Below are 24,672 nucleotides of genomic sequence, written 5' to 3' on the forward strand. Positions count from 1 at the left end.
GCTCCGTGGGCAGTCCTTAAAGCGACAGCAACAGTCCATAATCTCTCATCAGCCGTTAAAATTTTCACAGAAAACCAGCTGAATTTCTCGAATGGTGTCCACTTCAATGTGCCTCACAGTCTTTGAAAAAATTTTGATCAAGCAAAGCATCAGTCTCTCAGGAAGTTCTCAGACAAAGAGATTCCGACGGGAGGGGTGGACCACTCCTCACTCAAAGCCAGCCCACAGGCGAATGACGTAACCGACAGGCATGAAAAAACTCTTGCATGCCCACGAGGGTTCAAGCTTGTCTGATGTAATCGCACATGATTCAAATCTATATAGTTTTTGAAAAAATAAAAAGGTCCGATACTTTTCTAACAGACCTCGTATATCACAGAAATATAAAATGAGCCATTCCAGGACCCCACGTTTCTTACAGTAGGGTCGTTTTCTGCATGCACAGTTATGGACATGTGGGACATTGAGGATGATGAACACAAAACTCAACCACACCTAGCTATAAAGGTGAGCCAAACAAATTTTGCCACGATATTACCCCTTTAATCAACCTCTGAAAACCCCTGCTGATGGTAAAAATGCTACAATTTCTTAAATGAAAATAAACTGATCTGATCCTGCATCATGTTATTCTTCATCCATGGACGTCGTGAAAGTTGAATGCAACCACCACCCACTCCACCACATGATTCACAGTTCGTGGTGTTTTATTTCTAGAAACATTTTCTCTCACACAAATATTAGAGGGAAAAAAAAACGAAGGCTTGAAAATTAAATAGCCTATATATAAAAAATGTAACAAGCTCTACCTACTTTCCCCAATACTTCTCCCTCCATGTCTTCCAAAGCTCTCTCGTTTTTCTCCTTTTTTTTTTCTTTACAGCCTTCTTAATCAAACAGGCTCAGACATGAGATTATCTCCGTCCAGCTGAAACCTTTTTACCGAATGTCCAACTTGAAAACCAGTGACTTTCTCGTTCCGTTCTTAATACTCCCCCTCCACCCCTCTTCCCATCACTCCTCCTCTTCACTCTCTTCAAAACTCTTTATGCTTTTTCCAGTTGAGCGATTCAGGGCTGAGACGCAACCGCACTGGAGGGACAATCAAACCGCGCTAGACCGGCGCGAGCACAACCCAGCTCCGACCAGAACTCCGACCCGCCTCCACTTCTGCTTTGAAACGATGGGATATGCTGATTTTAAAAGTTGACCGGGAATTTGGAGTCTGCGAAGCATGGCTTTCCTTTTAACTTTCTTATTCCTGTCTTGGTGAGTACAGTAATTCCTTGTTTTTGCGCTCTCCGACTTTTACGCACGGATGTTTCTTTTCTTATTCCTAAATAAAGTCTCTATTTTCCGCAGTCTTTCTGTGCTGTTTGAATGCGCTTTGGTTTGTCAACGTGTGCTTTAGTTACAGTGCGAAGAGTGCTTGGGGGAACCAGCACAGTGAGACCAGTATCTATTTGGATAACATCACACGGATCTTGGACAGATTACTGGATGGCTATGACAACAGGCTGCGACCTGGATTTGGAGGTATTGTGCTTTAATTGAAGAATTATTTCCTCCATAATTGTGGTGTTTTTCTAAGAACAAGGCGTTTTGCTGTAGGAGTTGTGGCTAATTTGGATATTTTAGTGTGATGGTTTGTTTGGAGGCAAAAAATAATAATTGTTGATGTCATTCCCTCCACCACTGAGGTAGTGTTTTTGATGTTGTTGTCTGCCTGTTAGCAGGACTATCGAGAAACTGCTAAATAAAATTTCTTGAAACTTAATGAAAGGGTTATATATGGGACAAAGAAGAAATCATTTGGGAGTAGAACCATTTCAGGGCACTGATCTAGGATTTTTATTCTTCTTATTATTATTATTATTTTAACTTTAACATTTTTATGGATTTCTCACGAGATAATCTATACATTTTGTCTTCAGAAATGTTAAAATGTTGAAAAAATGTCAGATCTGGCATTATTAAAAAAGGTGATGGAGGGAAAAAAAAAAAAAACAAACCTGAATTTCTCCACTGAATTGAATCTGCTCCAAAAGTTAGTGGTTTCTTCCTTGGCCCATACCCCAACCTTTCACCAAGTTTCAAGAAAATCTTTTAATGACTGTTTTTTGCATTGTGCTGATAAAATACAGGTCTATTAGACAATAAACCGACCCTTTTATTTTTTTTTTAACTATATGGATTTGAATGATGTGTGATTCCACCAATCATGCTTGAACCTTCGTGCGCATGCGTGAGTTTTTTCACGCGTCGGTGACATCATTTCCCTGTAGGCAGGCCTTGAGTGAGATGTGGTCCCGCCCTCTCGGCTGAATTCCTTTGTTTCACACGCTGCTCCAGACGGCGTGCGTTGCTTTATCAAAATTTTTTCTGGACCTGTGAGGAATATCCGAGTGGATACTATTCGAGAAATTAAGATGGTTTTCGGTGAAAAGTTTAACGGCTGATGAGAGATTATGGGGTGTTTCTGTCGCTGTAAGGACTTCCCACAGAGCGGGACGTCCTGCAGCGCTTCCGGGCGCCGTTGTCGGCCTGTTTCGACCTGAAAACATCCTAATTTAAGGCTTAATTCACCCAGGACGTCGTGAGAGAACAGAGAAGATTCAGAAGAGGCCGTCATGAGGACTTTATGCAGACATTCCACTGTTTAAGGACATTTTTTAATGAAAGACGTGCGCGCAAATTCGCCGAGTCGTTTCCATGATAACTCGGCGAATCTGTGTGCGCCACGACAGGAAAAACACCTCCGTGTTGAAAACCATTTGTAAAATTCAGGCGGCTTTTGATGGCTTTCAACAAGTGAGTAACTGAGAAATTGTTTAACAGCTTGGGCATGTTCCAACTTGCCCGTTAAGGTTTCCAATGGAGGTGTTTTTCCTGTCGCGACCCCCCCGCGGTCGGGTCCGTCCCGACATGCGACTCTGCCCGCACGTTCTTTCATTACAAAATGTCCGTTAACAATGGAATGTCCGAATAAACTCCTCATGCCGACTTCTTCTGAAAGTTCTCTGTTCTCTGACGACTTCCTGGGTGAACAGAGCCTGAAATGTGAAAGTTTTCAACTTGAAACGGCGAGACGCTGCCGCCTCGAAGCGCAGATCGCCATCGGGCGCCGTGGGCCTTCCTTACGGCGACACTACCAGACCAAAATCTCTCATCAGCCGTTAAATTTTTTACCGAAAACCAGCTGAATTTATCGAATGGTGTCCACTCAGTTGTGCCTTACAGTTTTGAAAAAAATTTTGATCAAACAAAGCAGCAGTCTCTGAGCCATTCCTAAACAATGAAAAAAAAACTACGAGAGGGTGGGCGACTCCTCATTCAAAGACTGCCCACAGGCGAATGACATAACCGACAGGCGTGAAAAAACTTTCGCATGCCCACGAGGGTTCAAGCATGTCTGATGTAATCACACGTGATTCAAATCCATATGGTTTTTGAAAAAAATAATAAGGTCGGATACTTTTCTAATAGACCTCGTATATCTCTAATACTTATACAGATCTGTGTGAAGGGTTCCTAGACACTTTGCCCACTAATACATAAATATGCATTATTATTTCCTCACCTTCACCGCTGAAGTACTTAACACAGATGGCCGATAGAGTGCAGTTTGTGTTTAGGGTGAAATGGTATGAGGGCAAAGTGTTTTGCTTCAATGTGAAGTGTTGACAAAGGTATGTGTTCTTTCTAGTCCCATTCTTGTTTTCTTGCCATTCTGATATGCATTAAATGGAGCCTCCTTTATGCTTTTAAATGTGTCTGTAAAGTTATATGTCCCATGGCTCAGACATCCACTCATCCTTCTGCTGTAGGTCCAGTTACAGAAGTCAAAACTGATATCTTTGTCACCAGCTTTGGGCCCGTTTCAGATGTTGAGATGGTATGTAAACTGCCTCAGAAATAAGAATCCACAGTTTGTCCCATAATTAGCAGTAGAGCACGTGATTTTGTTTCATCACTTGCTAACAAATGTGAGATAACGTATTCTGAAAACACATTGGGTTTCATACCAACATAAAGTTAAGTACGGAATTCTGTGCATCTTACCATACATTTCCACTTGCATGTTCAATATACATTTCTTATTTAGTATTCAAAAATGCACATTAGGGTACAAGTATAATAATAACAAAAATAACCATAACATGAATTTCCAATTGTTTTTCTGTTCTAAAAATCTGCTGTCTTGTTCATGACGTCATCACAGTTTCTTGGCTGACAAATACATAGGATATATGATTTTTTTGTGCATTATTTTTCATTCCCTCTATGATATTTTTTTTTCATGAGGATAACCTGCGTGTGCATGGTTGGCTGCGTAACTCTATGGATATAGCTTGAACCCATAGCTCTAATGTGCCTTCATTATTCGAGGAATTTGGTCAGGATGTCATTAGTGCAGCTTAGGTTTTGTTTTTTTTGTTTTTTATGTGGATGACAATCTCCTGTCAGAGGAAAAAAAGATGAAGTCGGGATGCAATAAGCTACTCCTGTCATAAGATAGGTTAAATACCCTAAACTGTTTTGATTTCAGGGTTAGGACTGAGCACATAGGTGGCCGTTGTTTTATCTAAAAGCATCCCGGATGAAGACAGTTTGTGTGAGTAATCTCGACAGCAGTGATGTACAACAATCATTTTTTCTATGATGTGCTGAGAAAGAGAAAGTAACTTTGAGATAATTTGCTTTATCTTATGTAAATTTGACACACAAATGAGATAAATGTATTTGATAAGGAAATCTCATTGTGGGACTACTTTCAGGAATTTAGAGGAAATTAATTTCTGAGTACTGAAAATGGAGCTGAAAATGAGTGCAAATTGTATTGGAGAAAATATTAAATGTTCAAAAATTGTTCAAATGTATGAGCGTAATGACTGGTGGTGGTTGTACGAGACTGGTCCAGGAAAAAAATTGCATCAGCAGTACTCCAACCAGCAGGTTAAAAGGAATCTGTGGCTCACAAACCATCTGCTCTTCTCTTGGGGGAAGCTGAGGCTGGGGGGAGAGGGGGAGATGGCAGATGCTGTCACTATCCATCCAGCCAGCTGTAGTAATAGCTGCAATAACAATGGTATTAGTAGTAGTTATAATACACACTGTACTTGCTGTCTAATCTTCATCCAGGAGTATACCATGGACGTGTTCTTTCGCCAGACCTGGATTGATGAGCGGTTGAAATTTGAAGGCCCGATTGAGATCCTGCGGCTCAACAACCTGATGGTCAGCAAGATCTGGACGCCTGACACATTTTTCCGAAATGGCAAGAGGTCGATCTCTCACAACATGACCACCCCTAACAAGCTGTTCCGCATCATGCAGAACGGAACTATCCTCTACACCATGAGGTAAACCCCAGCCAAGACCGGAATAGAGCACAGACCTGGAAAGCAATTCAAACACACAAGCATCCAAGAATATCCACAGACATGGAAAAGAAAGGAAGAGTATCATTCCAAAATAAGATCTGTGCCATCTGATAAAGGAAACAGTCCTGAAGAGCAATTGAAACAAAAACTACTTCAGCTTTGAGCCAAGAGGCAATGTACTGTTCTGAGGGTTAGAGGTAAAAAATATGAGAGTAGCTGCTGGTTTGAAATGATTTTTGAAATTGAATAATTGAATCAACTTGTTGAAAATGTATGTATGTAGGTATATATAATGGTAATGGACTGCATTTGTATAGCGCTTTTCCATCTGCATCAGATGCTCAAAGCACTTTACAGTGATGCCTCACATTCACACAAACACACACCGATGTCAGGTTGCTGCCATGCACGGCCCTCACTGCACACCCGGAGCAACTCAGGGATTAAGGACTTTGCCCAAGGGCCCTTAGTGATTTTCCAGTTAGGCTGGGGTTTGAACAGAGGATCCTTTGATCTGAAGCCTGACACTAGTGGTCAAGTGTTGGGCTTCAGACCAAAGGGTCCTCAGCTGTATATGTGTGTGTGTGTGTGTGTATATATATATATATATATATATATATATGTGTGTGTGTGTGTTCTCCACTCAGATTGTAATAGCCATTCACAGATTAGCCTTTCTGTCCATCATTTACCTGTATTTTGGCATGCTTGGTGCCAGAAAGTTATGTTGGATCCAAAAAGGCTAGGACCAAAAGTTATATTGGATTGGTTCCCACTGACCAATAGCGTTAGAGCTTACTGCCAACAGCTAGCCAATCAGAGCGCGGCATACGAAGGTCAGGAACTATCTGACAGGCGCTGGTTGAAAAAATGGCAACAAACATGTCAACAACAGCAGAAAATCGTCTGCCAGCGAGGTTTGCTGAGTTCACAGAGGAGGAACTGGTGGAAATATTGAACTCCAAGGATGCCAAAAACACTAAGAAGGTAGACAAGCATGCTACTGACGTTTTAGAAGCATTCAATCATATGCTGTTCACAACAAAATAAATTGATCTAATATTCTTGAGTCTTTGTTGTTTGCTTAATTTTGGAGAGGGTGGAGAACATAACAATTGATGGATGACAAGTCGTCCAACATAGAGAAATATTGGATGAAGAAAAGTTATATTGGACTCGGCTACGTCTCGTCCAATATAACTTTTCTTCATCCAGTATTCTCTATGTTGGACTCCTTACCATCCATTATTTGCATTATCTTATATATATATATATATATATATATATATATATATATATATAAAGACAGTCTTCCCGACAGGCTGTCGTTCAGAAGCAGAGACGGGCAGGGGATCTTCAAGTTGTCAACAAATGCATGGAAAATTATTGAAATGATTCAAGGAATCTGGATTCAGGGAATCACCACATAAATGGCAATGGCACAAGCCTATCATTCATTAATAGTGGATATACATAATTATATGGACAAGGGATTACTTGGAAAAGCCTTTGCCAACCACAACAATACAATTACATTCACAAATGCCACTTAAAACTTTACTGTACAAAAAAGGCGACAGTGAGACCTGGAGGGGGGTGATCGGAAGCACGGCCTCCCCGATATGAACCCGAGTGGTGTTCAGTTGTTGGACTTCTGTGCTAGTCACAGTTTGTCCATCATGAACACCATGTTCGAGCACAAGGGTGTCCATAAGCACACGTGGCACCAGGACACCCTAAGCCGGAGGTCGATGATCGACTTTGTAGTCATATCATCTGACCTTCGGCCACGTGTCTCGGACACACGAGTGATGAGAGGGGCAGAGCTGTCAACAGATCACCACCTGGTGGTGAGTTGGATTCGCTGGGAGGGGAGGAAGCCGGTCAGACCTGGCAGGCCCAAATGTATCGTGAGGGTCTGCTGGGAATGACTGGCAGAACCCTCTGTCAGCGAGGTCTTCAACTCCCACCTCCGTGAGAGCTTCTCCCAGATCCCAGGGGAGGTTGGAGACATGGAGTCTGAGTGGACCATCTTCTCCACCTCCACTGTTGATGCAGCCACTTGTAGCTGTGGTTACAAGGTCTCTGGTGCCTGTCGCGGCGGCAATCCCCCAACCTGGTGGTGGACGCCGGAAGTAAGGGATGCCGTCAGGCTGAAGAAGGAGTCCTACTTATCTTGTTGGTAGGTGGTACCCTCGGAGGCAGCTGACAGGTACCGGCAGGCCAAGTGTGCTGCAGCCCGTGCGGTTGCAGAGGCAAAAACTCAGGTCTGGAGGAGTTCGAGGAGGCCATGGAGGAGGACTGTTGGTGCGGCCTCGAAGAGATTCTGGCAAACCGTCCAATGCCTCAGGAGGTGGAAGCAGCTCTCCACCAGCACTGTTTACGGTGCGGGTGGGGAGCTGTTGATCCTGACTGGGGATGTTGTCGGACGGTGGAAGGAATACTTCGAGGATCTCCTCAATCCCATCGTCACGTCTTCCGAAGAGGAAGCAGAGACTGGGGACTCAGAGGCGGACTCATCCATTACCCAGGCCGAAGTCACCGAGGTGGTTAGAAAGCTCCTCGGTGGCAAGGCTCCTGGGGTGGATGAAATCCGTCCTGAGTACCTTAAGTTTCTGGATGTTGTGGGACTGTCTTGGCTGACACGCCTCTGCAACATCGCATGGCGATCGGGGACAGTGCCTCTAGATTGCCAGACTGGGGTGGTGGTCCCTCTGTTTAAGAAGGGGGACTGGAGGGTGTGTTCCAACTATAGGGGGATCACACTCCTCAGCCTCCTCGGTAAGGTCTATTCCAGAGTACTGGAGAGGAGAATTCAACCGATGGTTGAACATCGGATACAGGAGGAGCAGTGTGGTTTTCGTCCTGGTCACGGCACACTGGACCAGCTCTACACGCTCCATGGGGTGATCGAGGGTGCATAGGAGTTCGCCCAACTAGTCCACATGTGTTTTGTAGATCTGGAGAAGGCGTTCGACCGTGTCCCTTGGGGCACCCTGTGTCAGAGGACAAGTTGGGACATTTCAGTGGCTTACCAGTCGAGTGAGTATAAGAGAAATTGTGGAGAGCTGGGCATGTCCCAACTTGTCCTCTGATACTCCAAAACGGAGGTGTTCTTTGTCTCGCTCCATCAGCAAATCCGTCGTGACGCGCGAAGCCTCCGCGAGGCTTTCCATGATAAAATCTCTTGTTAAAAGTGAAATCTGCCGGAAAATGGTTGATGTCCAGCTCTTGTGATAACCAGAGAAATTGCACACGATGGTCCCGGAGCCATACAGCCATCTGTTTAGAAATGAAATGGTTGTTTCTGCCTGTCGATCGCGGCTCAGAGCGCGGCGGGCCATGCACCATTGTGGGCCATCCTTAAAGCGGTAGTAACACTCCTTAATCTCTGTGAAGCCCAAAACATTTTCACTGAAAGCCAAATGAATTTTCCGAATGGTTTCGAGCTGCCTGTCTCTAACAGTTTCTGAAAAAATTCTGATGGAGCAAAGCCCAAATCATTCTGCCATTTCCTCGCAATGAAAAAAACGATGAGAGGGGTGGACCAGTGCTCACTCAAAGCCTGCCCACAGGCGAATGAGGCAACCGACAGGCGTGAAAAAAACTCACGCATGCGCACGAAGGTTCAAGCTTGGCTGACGTAAAAACATACGAATCAAATCTATATATTTTTTGCATAAAATAAAAACATCCGTTACTTTTCTAACAGACCTTGTATATATATATATATATATATATATATATTATATATATATTAGTCAGTCCGTGATTGTGCAAGTTCTCCTACTTAGAAAGATGAGAGAGGTCTGTAATTTTCAACATAGGTTCCCTTTCCAGTATGAGAAACAAAATGAGAAAAAATACAGGATAACACATTGCAGGCTTTTTAAAGAATGTATTTGTAAATTATGATGGAAAATAAGTATTTGGTCAATCACAAAAGTTCAACTCAATACTTTGGAACATAATCTTTGTTGACAATGACAGAGGTCAAATGTTTTCACCAAGTTTGCACACACTGTAGCTGGTATTTTGGCCCATTCCTCCATGCAGATCTCCACTAGAGCAGTGATGTTTTGGGGCTGTCACTGGGCAACAGGGACTTTCAACTGTGTGAACAAATTTTCTATGGGGTTGAGGTCTGGAGACTGTCTTGGCCATTCCAGGACCTTGAAATGCTTTTTTCGGAGCCACTCCTTCATTGCCTGAGTGGTGTGTTTGGGATCGTTGTCATGCTGGAGGACCCAGCCACGTTGCATCTTCACTGATCTCACTGATGGAAGGAGGTTTTGGCTTAAAATCTCATGATCATTCTTCCCTTAACACGGATCAGTCATCCTGTCCCCTTTGCAGAAAAACAGCCCCAAAGCATGATGTTTCCACCCCCATGCTTCACTGTAGGTATGGTGTTCTTGGCATGCAACTCAGCATTCTCTTCCTCCAAACATAACTATTGAGGTTTTACTAAAACGTTCTCCCATTCCTTTTCTGGATCATCCATATGCTCTCTGGCAAACTGCAGACGGGCCTGGACATGTATTGGCTTAAGCAGGGGGACATGCCTGGCACTGCAGGATTTGAGTCCCTCTCTGCATAGTGTGTAGCCTTTGTTACTTTGGTCCCAGCTCTCTGTAGGTCATTCATCAAGTCCCTCCATGTAATTCTGGGATTTTTGCTCACCGTTTCCATGATCATTTTGACCCCAAGGAATGAGATCTTGAATGGAGCCCCAGATCGAGGGAGATTATCAATGGTCTTGTATGTCTTCTATTTTCTTAAAATTGCTTCCGCAGTTGATTTATTCACACCAACTTGCTTGACTATTGTAGACTCACTATTCCCAGACTGGTGCACTTCTACAATTTTCTTTCTGGTATCCTTCAACAGCTCTTTGGTCTTGACCATGGTTGAGTTTGAAGTTTGACTGTTTGAGGCTGTGGATAGGTGTCTTTTATACAAATGAGTTCAAACAGGTGCCATTAATACATGTAACTGGTGGAGGACAGAAGAGCTTCTTAAGAAGTTACAGGTCTGTGAGATCCAGAATCTTGCTTGCTTGTGGGTGACCAAATACTTATTTTCCACCATAATTTACAATAAATTCTTTAGAAATCCTACAATGTGATTTCCTGGATTTTTTTTTTCTCATTTTGTCTCTCATAGTTGAAGTGTACCTGATGAAAATTACAGACCTCTCTCATTTTTCTAATTAGGAGAAGTTGCACAATCAGGTACTGGTTGTAATTTTTTTATGCTACTGTGTGTGTGTGTGTGTGTGTATATATATTATATACGAGGGCTGTCAATAAAGTATAGGTCCTCTTTATTTTTTTCAAAAACTATATGGATTTCATTCATATGTTTTTACGTCAGACATGCTTGAACCCTCGTGTGCATGCGTGAGTTTTTCCACGCCTGTCAGTGACGTCATTCGCCTGTGAGCACTCCTTGTGGGAGGAGTCGTCCAGCCCCTCGTCAGAATTCCTTTGTCTGAGAAGTTGCTGAGAGACTGGCGCTTTGTTTGATCAAAATTTTTTCTAAACCTGTGAGACACATCGAAGTGGACACGGTTCAAAAAATTAAGCTGGTTTTCGGTGAGTAAAATTTAACGGCTGATGAGAGATTTTGAGGTGATACGTCGCTTTAAGGACTTCCCACGGTGTGAGACGTTGTGCAGCGTTCCCAGGCGCCGTCGTCAGCCTGTTTCAAGCTGAAAACCTCCACATTTCAGGCTCTATTGATCCAGGACGTCATGAGAGAACAGAGAAGTTTCAGAAGAAGTCGGTTTCAGCATTTTATCCGGATATTCCACTGTTAAAGGAGATTTTTTTAATGAAAGACGTGCAGACGGGTCCGCGCGTTGGGACGCAGCCGGCGTGGTGCGGCGGCACAGGAAAAACACCTCTGTGTTGATAACCATTTGTAAAATCCAGGCGGCTTTTGATGGCTTTCAGTGGAGTGAGTATATGAGAAATTGTTAACAGCTGGACATGTTCCAACTTGTCCTTAAGGCTTCCAACAGAGGTGTTTTTCCTGTGGCGGAGCGTCGTGGTGTGGTTTAGAAAAAATTTTGATCAAACAAAGCGCCAGTCTCTCAGCAAGTTCTTAGACAAAGGAATTCCGACGAGGGGCTGGATGACTCCTCCCACAAGGAGTGCTCACAGGCGAATGACGTCACCGACAGGCGTGGAAAAACTCACGCATGCGCACGAGGGTTCATGCATGTCTGACGTAAAAACATATGAATGAAATCCATATAGTTTTTGAAAAAAATAAAAAGGACCTATACTTTATTGACAGACCTCGTATGGTAATATATATATATATATATATATATATATATATATATATATATATATATATATATATATATATATATATATAAAATTGGCAAATTTTAACACTAGGGCCCTTTCTCACATAACTCGAAAGTGGGTGAATGAGGTTGAAACCGCCCGAGAGTGGGTAGACTGGGCACTTGCCCGCCATACGCCATCAATCGGCTGCTGGTGTGAAGGCTGCCTCGATCACAGGATTCAGCCAGGGTTCAATGTGGCCGATGACTTTGTGCAGCCGCTCCGCATAATATGTCAAACCTACATTCGACATGCCATGCAAATGTTGCAAGCACGATCACAAGGCAGTGCAACCTCATCTTGCCCGCCGTTTGACTGAGTTTCTGGCGTAAGAGATACTTGAATGTAGAGCGCATGTGCTGTGCCCAAATTGATGTGACGCCTGCTGTATGAGTCAAGTGCATCTCTGATTTTTCACGATGGCCATTCAAATCCTCCTTTGTGCACCATTCATGTTATGTGTGAAGGGGCCATAAACTATAACAAAGCTGTCAAAATCTACATTTACATTTACTAAGAAACAAATTCAATCATCAAGATAATGGTTTAGACAAAATGTAGATTAAATTAATTTGGTACCTTAGATTTAGGGAATAACCCCGTTGTGTCTGATGATTTGTGGACGTTCATGCTGGATTTCACGGTTGCAAATTGAGTTTTATCGGCAATGCACTAACTCAGCAGTAAAACAGATATTTGCAACCGTAATCCAGCATGAACATTCGCAAATCATCAGACACAAGGGGTTATTCCCATTCTAATCCTATTCCAGCGTTTGCATGGTTTATTTTTAGGGGAGGTGATGTTCTAGTGATTAAAACATTGAACTTGAGACCAGAGGATCCTCGGTTCAAATCCCAGCCTGACCGGAAAATCACTAGGGGCCCTTGGGCAACGTCCTGAATCCCGTAGTTGCTCCCGGTCTGTAGTGAGTACCTTGTATCGGGAAGAATGCGAGGCATTAGTGTGTAAAGCGCATGATGAAGCGCTGATGCAAATGGAAAAGCACTATATAAATGCAGTCCATTTACCATGTATTTTCTGTTAGTAATTCGGTGGCGAATGGTGTGAAAGGATGTGGTAGGCTCGTCAAAGCTTACCGAACAGCGTCTTCATGCCAAACTGGAAATTCTGTGAGTAGACCCACAGAGTTCTCTATCTCGCTAGCTGCACTGAGTTAAATCCACGGTAAATCCATCAATCAATCCAGTTAAATCCATTAAATCCACACTTTTCGGGATCTTTGTCACTGCACTAGTTTTCTGTTGGTGTCAGGTGACAGCGTCATTGTTGACACCTGCACAACAATGTGATCAAGGGGCAGAGTAACACATGAAATGTGAAACAGTTTTAATATTTTGCCACCATCCATGCAAATATTTATGGTCTGACATCTCACACGATTAACCAATCAGATTTGCAGAAAAAAATGTATTTGGATTAGAATTACAGTATTTCAGCAAGATGTAGTACTACAGTTGAGGAAAGTTAAAGGCGCACTGTCAGAAATATCTGTTTGTATGTCTGTTAGGACACTCACACTCATGTGGTGTCCCTGTGAAAGGAATAATGTTACTGAGGACAGACGCAGTCAAGTTTGGTTCTTTCTTTATTCTTGCAATACATTTTTCATCTTGATGTTGTTGTCCCCTGTTCATCATTCAAAGAGGTAATAAAGAATTCTGCCACATCAAACCTAACCAATCAGGACATGACTTAAATCTGCCTATCAGATTGTCTTTAATTGGAATGCTCAACAACAACAGATAAATAACAGGTTATCACATCATCTTACCTTTAGCCCTTCAATCTTACATCACATTTCTTTTTGTTTTTCATTGATTTGAAAAGTCTTATGCATGGCACCACATCACTGTAACTCAGGTTTAAACTGCTGTCGTTACTTAGCGTACTTACTATATGTGCATCAAATATAAATCATACACTCTTTTTATTTCCATCTTCTCTCTGCTAACAGATTAACTATAAATGCAGAGTGTCCCATGCGTCTGATGAACTTCCCAATGGATGGCCATGCCTGCCCACTCAAATTTGGGAGTTGTGAGTGTGTTTGTTTTTTGAACATCACTCATGTTGTAGAGGTTAACACTCTCAAATGATCCATCTGCCACTCAAAAACTGTTTGGCAGTTTGTGTTCGAAAAAATCCATATCGGTTTGGAAAATTTTAAAGACAAGGACATCTTTCAGCATTTGAGGAATCATGGATAATGTGATGTATGACTTCAAATATTCTTAGTAGCATGAACACAAGTCGGTGTTGTTCCCATAAATTATAGTGGCATTAATAAATATAGGATGTTTACTTATGTATTTGTTTATGTATTTATTGTGGTTTGAGGATAATATTTATACTACTGCACCATGTTCTGATGTTGAACGGACAAGCATGCACATTGGCAAGGACATTATTCACTTATCATGGTTTCTGGACCATATGTCGCATCAATGTATTAGTCATATTTGCAAAAAATAAACAAAGAAAAAACATATCAAGAAGAGGGAGAAAAACATATAATTCTCTAAGTCACATTTATTTTTGAAACGGTGCTCCTGCTTCATGCAAAAAGACAGCACACCAGAAAAAAAAAATCATTTATATTAATCTCAGTTTCCTGGCACAGAGTCTGAACAAGTGATAACGAATTACACCTAATTACAATGTAGGCTTTTATATTTATTTAATTATTTATTTTTGATTAAAATTAATTCAAGTGATGCATCTTTTATTTATAATGCAAGCAGAAGCTAATGGGCTAATTCATGTTATTGCAAAACAGTAGTAAAAGTAAAGTTGTTCTTTCACCAGTGAACAGGCAAAACATCATGAGAACCCAAACAAGTAAAAAAAAGTGTGACTTATACTCCAGAACAAAAATTATATTTATTTATTTTTTAATATTTTAATATTTTTTTTATATATCTGAGTCAAACTGAACCAATCCCAAAGATTTTTTATTCTTTTAAAAAATTATACAGCTCACCATATGATTGTAATACTGTCATTTAAGGTATCAAAATACTTAAAGTCTGCATCCAGTAGTAGAACAGTTAAAAACATGTCACAGTTCAGAAAAAAATGTTTATGAATCATTGAATAACCACAAAGCTGTGACCTTTTACTCCTCCATTACCTGCTAATTTTTAATGTTCAAAATAATACTGCAAGTGTTGGTATATTTTTAAATATATCTTTTTACCCATCCTGTGTAGATGCTTACCCCATTAGCGAGATTGTGTATACATGGAAGAAAGGCCCGCTGTCTTCTGTTGAGGTGCCACAGGAATCATCAAGTCTTCTGCAGTATGACCTGATTGGTCAGACAGTGTCAAGCGAGAGGCTAAAGTCCAATACAGGTAAGCAAAGAATCTTATGGCCCCTTCACACATAACACAAACTTGGGCAAAAGAAGCAGGAACTAGCCGAAAAAACACAAACAAAAACAAAATGGGGAACCATACAGCTGCTCGTAGATCATGGCAGTGTTCTATTTATTTTGACACCGGTTATATCAGACGGTTATCTAATTACAACTTGGCTTTTTTTTTTGAAAATGCCTTTTCATTTACAAATAAAAATGCCATATTTTACAAAAGCACATTTATCTGTAAACACCAACACATGACACACCTCACATTAACGTGTTGGTTTACATCAACCAATCAGTGTTAGCGGAGGCACATTTACCCAGAATGCCATCTGTCTGTGTTTGTTACAAAACTTCAGAATTAGTGCATTATTCAACATTAAAAGATATATGTTATATCTTAACTTTGCACAAATGACAGAATTGACATTAATGGAGTTATTCTATCAGTAATAATTTTATTTACACCAAACAATAACTAAGCATTGCTTTATTTTCAAAGACCTCCGCCTGACGGCAGCATTGTGATTAGGTAGAGAGTTGAGCTTTGTGGTTCCTCTCAGCTGCATTTGTGCTGAAAGCCATGTAGTAAAGCAGCACAGCAGGGGTCAGGATGCTCAAAGACAGAAGTGCTGACTCATTGTTTGGGTCTGTCATCGCTTTTGATGCTTCCAGAAGCGATCGTGGTGTTAACCCTTTGGGGCAGATGCCATCGTATACGATGGCTAAGACCAAGCTTTACTAAATTACAATAGTAAGTCCCTTCGGCTGCTCCCTTGTTTGCACTTGGGGTCGCCACAGCAAATCCAAGGTGGATCTGCATGTTGAATTGGCACAAGTTTTACGCCGGATGCCCTTCCTGACGCAACTCCACATTACATGGAGAAATGTGGCAGGGGTGGGATTTGAACCCGGAACCTTCTGAACTGAAACCAAGCGCATTAACTACTTGGCCACCACCCCTGCAGCTTTACTAAATTACAATATGTAACAAATTTTTATTTTTGTTTTGTTCCTGGGTACACAGTGTGTTTTCCTAACCTGTTATGCCTTAAATAAATAGAAAATAGCTGTTATTCCACAGAAACTTTGCTTCTATTATATATATATATATATATATATATATATATATATATATATAATATTCTCAATTCGCCTTCACTACTACTGAGTAGTCTTCTAGAATATTCTTTAATTGCTAGAACTGTCCAGAATTTTCTAGAAGTTTCCAGAATTATCTAGAAATTTGAAGAAACTTTTAGAACTTCCTAGAACGTAAAAAAAAATAAAATCAAAGTTTGTGCTGAATGTAGTCATTTTTCCATAGACTTTAGACATAAGCAGTTGAAATATAGCACTTGGAAGCCAGGAACAAAAATTGTGTTACATAGTGTTATAAATAACTTTTTAATGATGAGATAGAATCTTACTTTTTTTTTTGCGGAAAAGTTAACTCCGCGGATGTTCGAGCCAGCCATCGGCCATCTTTGTACTCTTCATAGAAGCTGTGTGATGACGTGCACAATGTGAGTGTCCAATCGGAATTGGTTCACCATTACATGGTTTTCTAAAATCCAATCATAGGGCAGATTCACCTCACATGAAAAGCTAATGTTTTCAGGAGTGATATGTTACTAGTTGGCCCATTTGAATAGCTCCCTGGGTGCTCCAATGAGTACATACTATTGGGCTCCAAAAGCACCCTGCGCCATTACACACAATGATCACTGAAAGCAGATGGAGCAGATGGAGAGCCTCTGATGACAATCTCACATGCTCAAACAAAGAGTGTGTAACTATCAGGATTGCTCTACTAGTTTGCATGTGAATGTTACTGGATAACTCTGTTGCTTTTACCATGAAGACAAAAATAAACACATAGACCATTTTGTATATATTCAAATGTGCATTTGTGTTTATTGTTTGAACCTTTTTGTTGTACAGTCTTTCACAGAAGACCTCAAATTACCTTTATAAGTGTCAAAACAGTTGTTTATTATAGTTTGCTGTGTGTTTTGAATAAATGTGTGTGGAAAATTATTTTACGCTTTACTTTTTCGTTCCTTATTTTTGTTAGTAAACCTTTATTACTTTACAGTTATAAAATCAACAAAAGCATATATATATTATGAAAGCACAGGTTGTCCTGAAAAAAAAAAAATAGAGACATAAATTATATGTTAGAGACATCTGATTATCTGTTATCGAAGTTAATTTTTTGGTTATACACTCAACAAAAAATATAAACGCAACACTTTTGGTTTTGCTCCCATTTTGTATGAGATGAACTCAAAGATCTAAAACTTTTTCCACATACACAATATCACCATTTTCCCTCAAATATTGTTCACAAACCAGTCTAAATCTGTGATAGTGAGCACTTCTCCTTTGCTGAGATAATCCATCCCACCTCACAGATGTGCCATATCAAGATGCTGATTAGACACCATGATTAGTGCACAGGTGTGCCTTAGACTGCCCACAATAAAAGGCCACTCTGGAAGGTGCAGTTTTATCACACAGCACAATGCCACAGATGTCGCAAGATTTGAGGGAGCGTGCAATTGGCATGCTGACAGCAGGAATGTCAACCAGAGCTGTTGCTCGTGTATTGAATGTTCATTTCTCTACCATAAGCCATCTCCAAAGGCATTTCAGAGAATTTGGCAGTACATGCAACCAGCCTCACAACCGCAGACCACGTGTAACCACACCAGCCCAGGACCTCCACATCCAGCATGTTCACCTCCAAGATCGTCTGAGACCAGCCACTCGGACAGCTGCTGAAACAATCGGTTTGCATAACCAAAGAATTTCTGCACAAACTGTCAGAAACCGTCTCAGGGAAGCTCATCCGCATCCTCGTCATCCTCATCGGGGTCTCGACCTGACTCCAGTTCGTCGTCATAACTGACTTGAGTGGGCAAATGCTCACATTCGCTGGCGTTTGGCATGTTGGAGAGGTGTTCTCTTCACGGATGAATCCCGGTTCACACTGTTCAGGGCAGATGGGAGGCAACGTGTGTGGCATCGTGTGGGTGAGCGGTTTTCTGATGTCAATGTTGTGGATCGAGTGGCCCATGGTGGCGGTGGGGTTATGGTATGGGCAGGCGTCTGTTATGGACGAAGAACACAGGTGCATTTTATTGATGGCATTTTGAATGCACAGAGATACCGTGACGAGATCCTGAGGCCCATTGTTGTGCCATACATCCAAGAACATCACCTCATGTTGCAGCAGGATAATGCACGGCCCCATGTTGCAAGGATCTGTACACAATTCTTGGAAGCTGAAAATGTCCCAGTTCTTGCATGGCCGGCATACTCACCGGACATGTCACCCATTGAGCATGTTTGGGGTACTCTGGACCGGTGTATACGACAGCGTGTACCAGTTTCTGCCAATATCCAGCAACTTCGCACAGCCATTGAAGAGGAGTGGACCAACATTTCACAGGCCACAATTGACAACCTGATCAACTCTATGTGAAGGAGATGTGTTGCACTGCATGAGGCAAATGGTGGTCACACCAGATACTGACTGGTATTCCCCCCCCCAATAAAACAAAACTGCACCTTTCAGAGTGGCCTTTTACTGTCGGCAGTCTAAAGCACACCTGTGCACTAATCATGGTGTCTAATCAGCATCTTGATATGGCACACCTGTGAGGTGGGATGGATTATCTCAGCAAAGGAGAAGTGCTCACTATCACAGATTTAGACTGGTTTGTGAACAATATTTGAGGGAAATGGTGATATTGTGTATGTGGAAAAAGTTTTAGATCTTTGAGTTCATCTCATACAAAATGGGAGCAAAATCAAAAGTGTTGCGTTTATATTTTTGTTGAGTGTATATATATATATATATATATATATATATATATATATATAGTATTTTATCCGCGGTCGATTTTGCAGGTTTTCCCACCTACAAAGAATGGAGAGGTCTATAATTTTTATTGTAGGTACACTTTAACTGTGAGAGACAGAAATCTAAAAAAAAAAAAAAAAAAAAAAAATCAGTCACATTGTGTGATTTTTACTAAGGGAAGGAGGTGGTTTGCCAAAATCTTGGAAGACATAAACCCTCCATCCTCCCTTCATTGCGGTGCAGGTGTCCTGTCTTGTATTCAGAAACAAACACGACGAATGGAGTTGATATCAAAAAGCTCTATTTTGGTCTCATCTGACCACATGACCTTCTCCCATGCTTCCTCTGGATCATCCGGATGGACACTGGCAAACTTCAAGCAGGCCTGGACATGTGCCGGCTTGAGGAGGGGGGCCTTGTGTGCCCTGCAGGATTTTGAATCATGATGACATAGTGTGTTACTAATGGTAATCTTTGGGGCTCTGCTCCCAGCTCTCTTCAGGTCACTGACCAAGTCCTCATGTGTAGTTTTGGGCTTTCTCAGAATCATCCTTAATCCACGAGGTGAGATCTTGGATGGAGCCCCAGACTGAGGAAGACTGACAGTCATATTGTGTTTCTTCTATGTTCGATTAATTACACCAACAGTTGTTGCCTTCTCACCAAGCTGCTTGCTTATTGTCCTGTAGCCCATCCCAGCCTTGTGCAGGTCTACGCTTTTTTCCCTGGTGTCCTTAGATAGCTCTTTGGTCTTGGTCATGGTGGATCGGTTGGAGTGTGATTGAATGTGTGGACAGGTGTCTTTTATGCAGGTAACAAGTTCAAACAGGTGCAATTAATGCAGGTAAAGAGTGCAGAATAGGAAGGCTTCTTAAAGAAAAAACTTACAGGTCTGTGAGAGCCAGAATTCTTGCTAGTTGGTAGGCGATTAAATAATTAATTTGCAATAAAATGCAAACAAATTATTTAAAAATCATACAATGTAATTTTCTGAGTTTTTTTAGATTCTGTCTCGCACAGTTGAACTGTACCTACGATAAAAATTACAGACCTCTCCATTCTTTTTAGGTTGGAAAACCTGCAAAATCAACAGTGGATCAAATCCTTGTTTGCCTGACTGTATATGCATATATATTTTAGTCAACACCGTAAATGTTATACTGTATTCATGCACCTGAGTGCCCTGGGTGCGCCGCACAAAATTATGCTTGAAGTGAGAGTGGGCGTTCGCACAAGCTCAGCCAAATGTTTTTTTGCCCCCCACCCTTTTAAATAAAATGTCTAACGTCCTCACAAATAAACAGCAAATCACCAGTCTGTGTCAGTTTTCCCTATCTTTTTGTTATTTATTAAATGTGTTCCTTGTTAGCTGATGTTTGACACAGCAAAAAAAAGGTGATGTGACATACCCGGTCATTTTTCAATATTAACCACACCTAGAATAATTTACTTCACTGAAACATTTTGCATAGTGTTTATATTAAAGCAGAAAACTCTGGCAGATAATAAACAAAAACTAAAAAACCCAAAAAAACAAACTCCTACCTTTTTAAATGTGGATGACTCTGCAGTTAAATTGTTCGTTTGTTCCTGTCCGTGTTTCCTGCTCATTAAGATAAATAATTCATAATTTCCCCTCAGCCTCTCACGGAAAACAGCAGACCATCCAGTCTGTTGACTGTCAACACTTGAAGTCAGTTTTCTCTGTGTTCATATCCAGAAATGCTGCGTGTCCTCTGTACCCCACTCCCCACACTCAAAACAGCAAACACATGCACAGACAGCAGAACAAATCTGTCTGACTCCCCTCAAAGTTCTGAACACACACAAAACTTAATGATGAACTTTGCAGACATCAGCTGACAAGAAAATCTTTTTGCTGGATTTAAAAAGGAATTCTGTCAGACAAAAAAGAACAGAAACAGATAGGAGCTCCTTCACCGTGTGACTGTGGAAAAGCTGGCCACATAACACTCTGTTTCTTGCACAAGAGTCTGTCACAATAAGAGCACAGGGCAAATGAATGATGTCATCACAAGACCGACACGGATGAGGAGAAAAACATCATGAAAACTCATTATTTTTTGCTTTTTACAATATGCTGGGGGCCACGTAATTAATTTATTTTAAGGGTTGTTTAATAAACTTTAATTAAAATAATAATAACTTTATGTTGGTTGGGTGTTTAACCAACTTTCTGATGCTCAGCCCTGGGCCCTTAGACATACAAACGCGATATTAACACTTTCACTGTTATACCTTACTTAATATTGAATATTGAAAAGCAAATGTTTCAATATTATTGTAGCTGTTCAAATCCCAAATTTATATTTGGTTCTGTTGCTTTGCAGGTGAATATGTTATCATGACCGTCCACTTCCACCTGCAAAGGAAAATGGGCTTCTTCCTCATTCAGACTTACATTCCTTGCATTATGACTGTCATCCTGGCCCAAGTCTCCTTCTGGATTAATAAGGAATCTGTTCCAGCTCGCACTGTGTTTGGTAAGATTGCTTTAACCTCACTTTGGTCATCTTTTTGATGTACTTAATGTCAAGCTTATTTCCAAGCCAAGTCCAAAGAGAACATTGACAACTTCCAAAGCAAAATTAAGCCACTGCTCATGCTGCATATGTTTCTCATTGGATCATAGTCATTTCAGTTCCTGAGGACCTTTAGTCTTACGTATTGCAAGAGTATGCATCAAGTTTTTATTCTTTATTCAGTTTGTATTTTCGTCATGCATCCAAACAACTCAGTTAAAAATTCCCAGGATTTATTGAGTCGCCGCTCTCTGCTTGACCTCAGTGTGAGCCCAGCCGCACAAACTTTAAGAGAACACACGTTCTTCACATCCTGCACTATAATTGGTTTAAAGTGCACAGAAGCACTGTCCATGGTAAAACGAGGAGACCCGCAGCCGTCACCGTGTGTTTCACCCTCCTTTTGTTATCTGCAGTACTCCTCCACTGTGATGGAGCTGAATTAATTGGGAATAAATGTCCCTTCTTGAAATTGGTCATGCAAGGCCCGAGAGGGGGAGGATGTTTTCTTTGGCCTGCTTCCGAGGACCCACTGGTTCCGCTTGCTCACATTACATTACGCTACAGTTGCCACCAAGCTCTAGCCGCAGGACCAGAGAGGGTAAGAGAGAGAGTGAGAGAGAGAAATCAGAGAGAAACTAATTGGAGAAACTCTGGAGAAAGTATGCATATGACAAAAAGAAAGAGAAAGAGATGTTCCTATCCCTTTTGAGTTCAACCATTTTCATTTTCCTTTCATATTAAGTTACAAACTGAAGCTGAAGCGGAGTAACACTGCTGGACTTTGTAGATTATGGCTCTGTGGTCTGCAATCGGCTCTGTGGGCATGCTGGGGCTACACATTTCTTCAATGGTTTAGATCCTAATCATTAGTGCTGGTGTGGAAGTTGAAGCCCCATGTGGAAAGCACATCTGTGACAATTCATTAACCTCAGCTGTGCAACTGTTTTCATTTTACTCAAAAATGTGTACTGGACTTTATTTTTTAAAGACGTTTTAGGATTACCAGATTTAGTTCGATGGTGGTCAGCCAAAAGAGGGGGATAGTCACAGGTAAATACCGATATAAATGTTCTCTCTCTCTCTCTCTCCGCCGTGATTTGCCCTGATTTATACTTATTCATACTATGTGTGAAGGGGCTCTTAATGTTACAAATGTTACAACATAAATGTCATTTTTTGTCTATTATTTTTGTTTTCAATCTAAAACCATTCAAAATTATACTCAACAAAAATATAAACGCAACACTTTTGGTTTTGCTCCCATTTTGTATGAGATGAACTCAAAGATCTAAAACTTTTCCACATACACAATATCACCATTTCCCTCAAATATTGTTCACAAACCAGTCGAAATCTGTGATAGTGACCACTTCTCCTTTGCTGAGATAATCCATCCCACCTCACAGGTGTGCCATACCAAGATGCTGATTAGACACCATAATTAGTGCACAGGTGTGCCTTAGACTGCCCACAATAAAAGGCCACTCTGAAAGGTGCAGTTTAGTTTTATTGGGGGGGGATACCAGTCAGTATCTGGTGTGACCACCATTTGCCTCATGCAGTGCAACACATCTCCTTTGCATCATCCGTGAAGAGAACACCTCTCCAACATGCCAAACGCCAGCGAATGTGAGCATTTGCCCACTCAAGTCCGGTTACGATGACGAACTAGAGTCAGGTCGAGACCCCAATGAGGACGACGAGCATGCAGATGAGCTTCCCTGAGACGGTTTCTGACAGTTTGTGCAGAAATTCTTTGGTTATGCAAACTGACTGTTCCAGCAGCTGTCCGAGTGGCTGGTCTCAGACGATCTTGGAGGTGAACATGCTGGATGTGGAGGTCCTGGGCTGGTGTGGTTACACGTGGTCTGAGGTTGTGAGGCTGGTTGGATGTACTGCCAAATTCTCTGAAACGCCTTTGGAGACGGCTTATGATAGAAACATGAACATTCAATACACGAGCAACAGCTCTGGTTGACATTCCTGCTGTCAGCATGCCAATTGTACGCTCCCTCAAATCTTGCGACATCTGTGGCATTGTGCTGTGTGATAAAACTGCACCTTTCAGAGTGGCCTTTTATTGTGGGCAGTCTAAGGCACACCTGTGCACTAATCATGGTGTCTAATCAGCATCTTGATATGGCACACCTGTGAGGTGGGATGGATTATCTCAGCAAAGGAGAAGTGCTCACTATCACAGATTTAGACTGGTTTGTGAACAATATTTGAGGGACATGGTGATATTGTGTATATGGAAAAAGTTTTAGATCTTTGAGTTCATCTCATACAAAATGGGAGCAAAACCAAAAGTGTTGCGTTTATATTTTTGTTGAGTGTAGTTCAAATAGGGCTTGCCAATAACGTTTTAGAGAAATAAAACCCTACAGCTTTGAGGGTGTCTGCATCCTCAGCCCCTGCCGGGGCATGGCCCCTGGACCCCACCAGGGTCCATAATGTGGGCTTCTGGACCCCTGGCCGTGAGCCGTGATCACGTAATTTACCCGACACTAAAATGGTCCTAGCTAGAACCCTGATGTGATTGTTGGTTGGCATAAGGAGGTATCTGAAGTGGATGGATGAGATGCACCTTTATGTGTGTGTATATATATATATATATATATACAGTGAGGAAAATAAGTATTTGAACACCCTGCAGTTTTGCAAGTTCTCCCACTTAGAAATCATGGAGGGATCTGAAATTTTCATCTTAGGTGCATGTCCACTTTGAGAGACATAATCTAAAAAAAAAAAAAAAAAAAAAATCCGGAAATCACAATGTATGATTTTTTACTAATTTATTTGTATGTTACTGCTGCAAATAAGTATTTGACCCCCTACCAACCAGCAAGAATTCTGGCTCTCACAGACCTGTCCTCTTAAGTCCTCTTATTCTGCACTCTTTACCTGCATTAACTTTACCTGTTTGAACTTGTTACCTGTATAAAAGACACCTGTTCACACACTCACTCAATCACATTCCAACCTGTCCACCATAGCCAAGACCAAAGAGCTGTCTAAGGACAAAACTGTAGACCTGCACAAGGCTGGGATGGACTACAGGACAACAGGCAAGCAGCTTGATAGAAGACAACAACTGTTACGATTATTTATTAGAAAGTGGAAG

The 24,672-nt window shown here is 41.4% G+C and overlaps 1 protein-coding gene across 1 annotated transcript in view; it reads left to right on the forward strand.

The window, feature by feature from the left end:
- The first annotated feature begins 968 nt into the window (after positions 1-968).
- gabra6b (gamma-aminobutyric acid type A receptor subunit alpha6b) overlaps positions 969-24,672 on the forward strand; it is a 139,934-nt gene continuing 116,230 nt past the window's right edge. Inside the window, exons 1-7 of the mRNA XM_034178008.1 lie at positions 969-1,269; positions 1,412-1,536; positions 3,828-3,895; positions 5,143-5,363; positions 13,722-13,804; positions 14,977-15,120; positions 21,354-21,506. Coding sequence (XP_034033899.1) covers positions 1,235-1,269; positions 1,412-1,536; positions 3,828-3,895; positions 5,143-5,363; positions 13,722-13,804; positions 14,977-15,120; positions 21,354-21,506 — 829 coding nt within the window. The 5' untranslated portion in view covers positions 969-1,234. The remainder of the gene's footprint in view (positions 1,270-1,411; positions 1,537-3,827; positions 3,896-5,142; positions 5,364-13,721; positions 13,805-14,976; positions 15,121-21,353; positions 21,507-24,672) is intronic.

The sequence above is a fragment of the Thalassophryne amazonica genome, chromosome 9 (assembly GCF_902500255.1).
Source record: "Thalassophryne amazonica chromosome 9, fThaAma1.1, whole genome shotgun sequence".
NCBI classification, from domain to species: Eukaryota; Metazoa; Chordata; class Actinopteri; order Batrachoidiformes; family Batrachoididae; genus Thalassophryne; species Thalassophryne amazonica.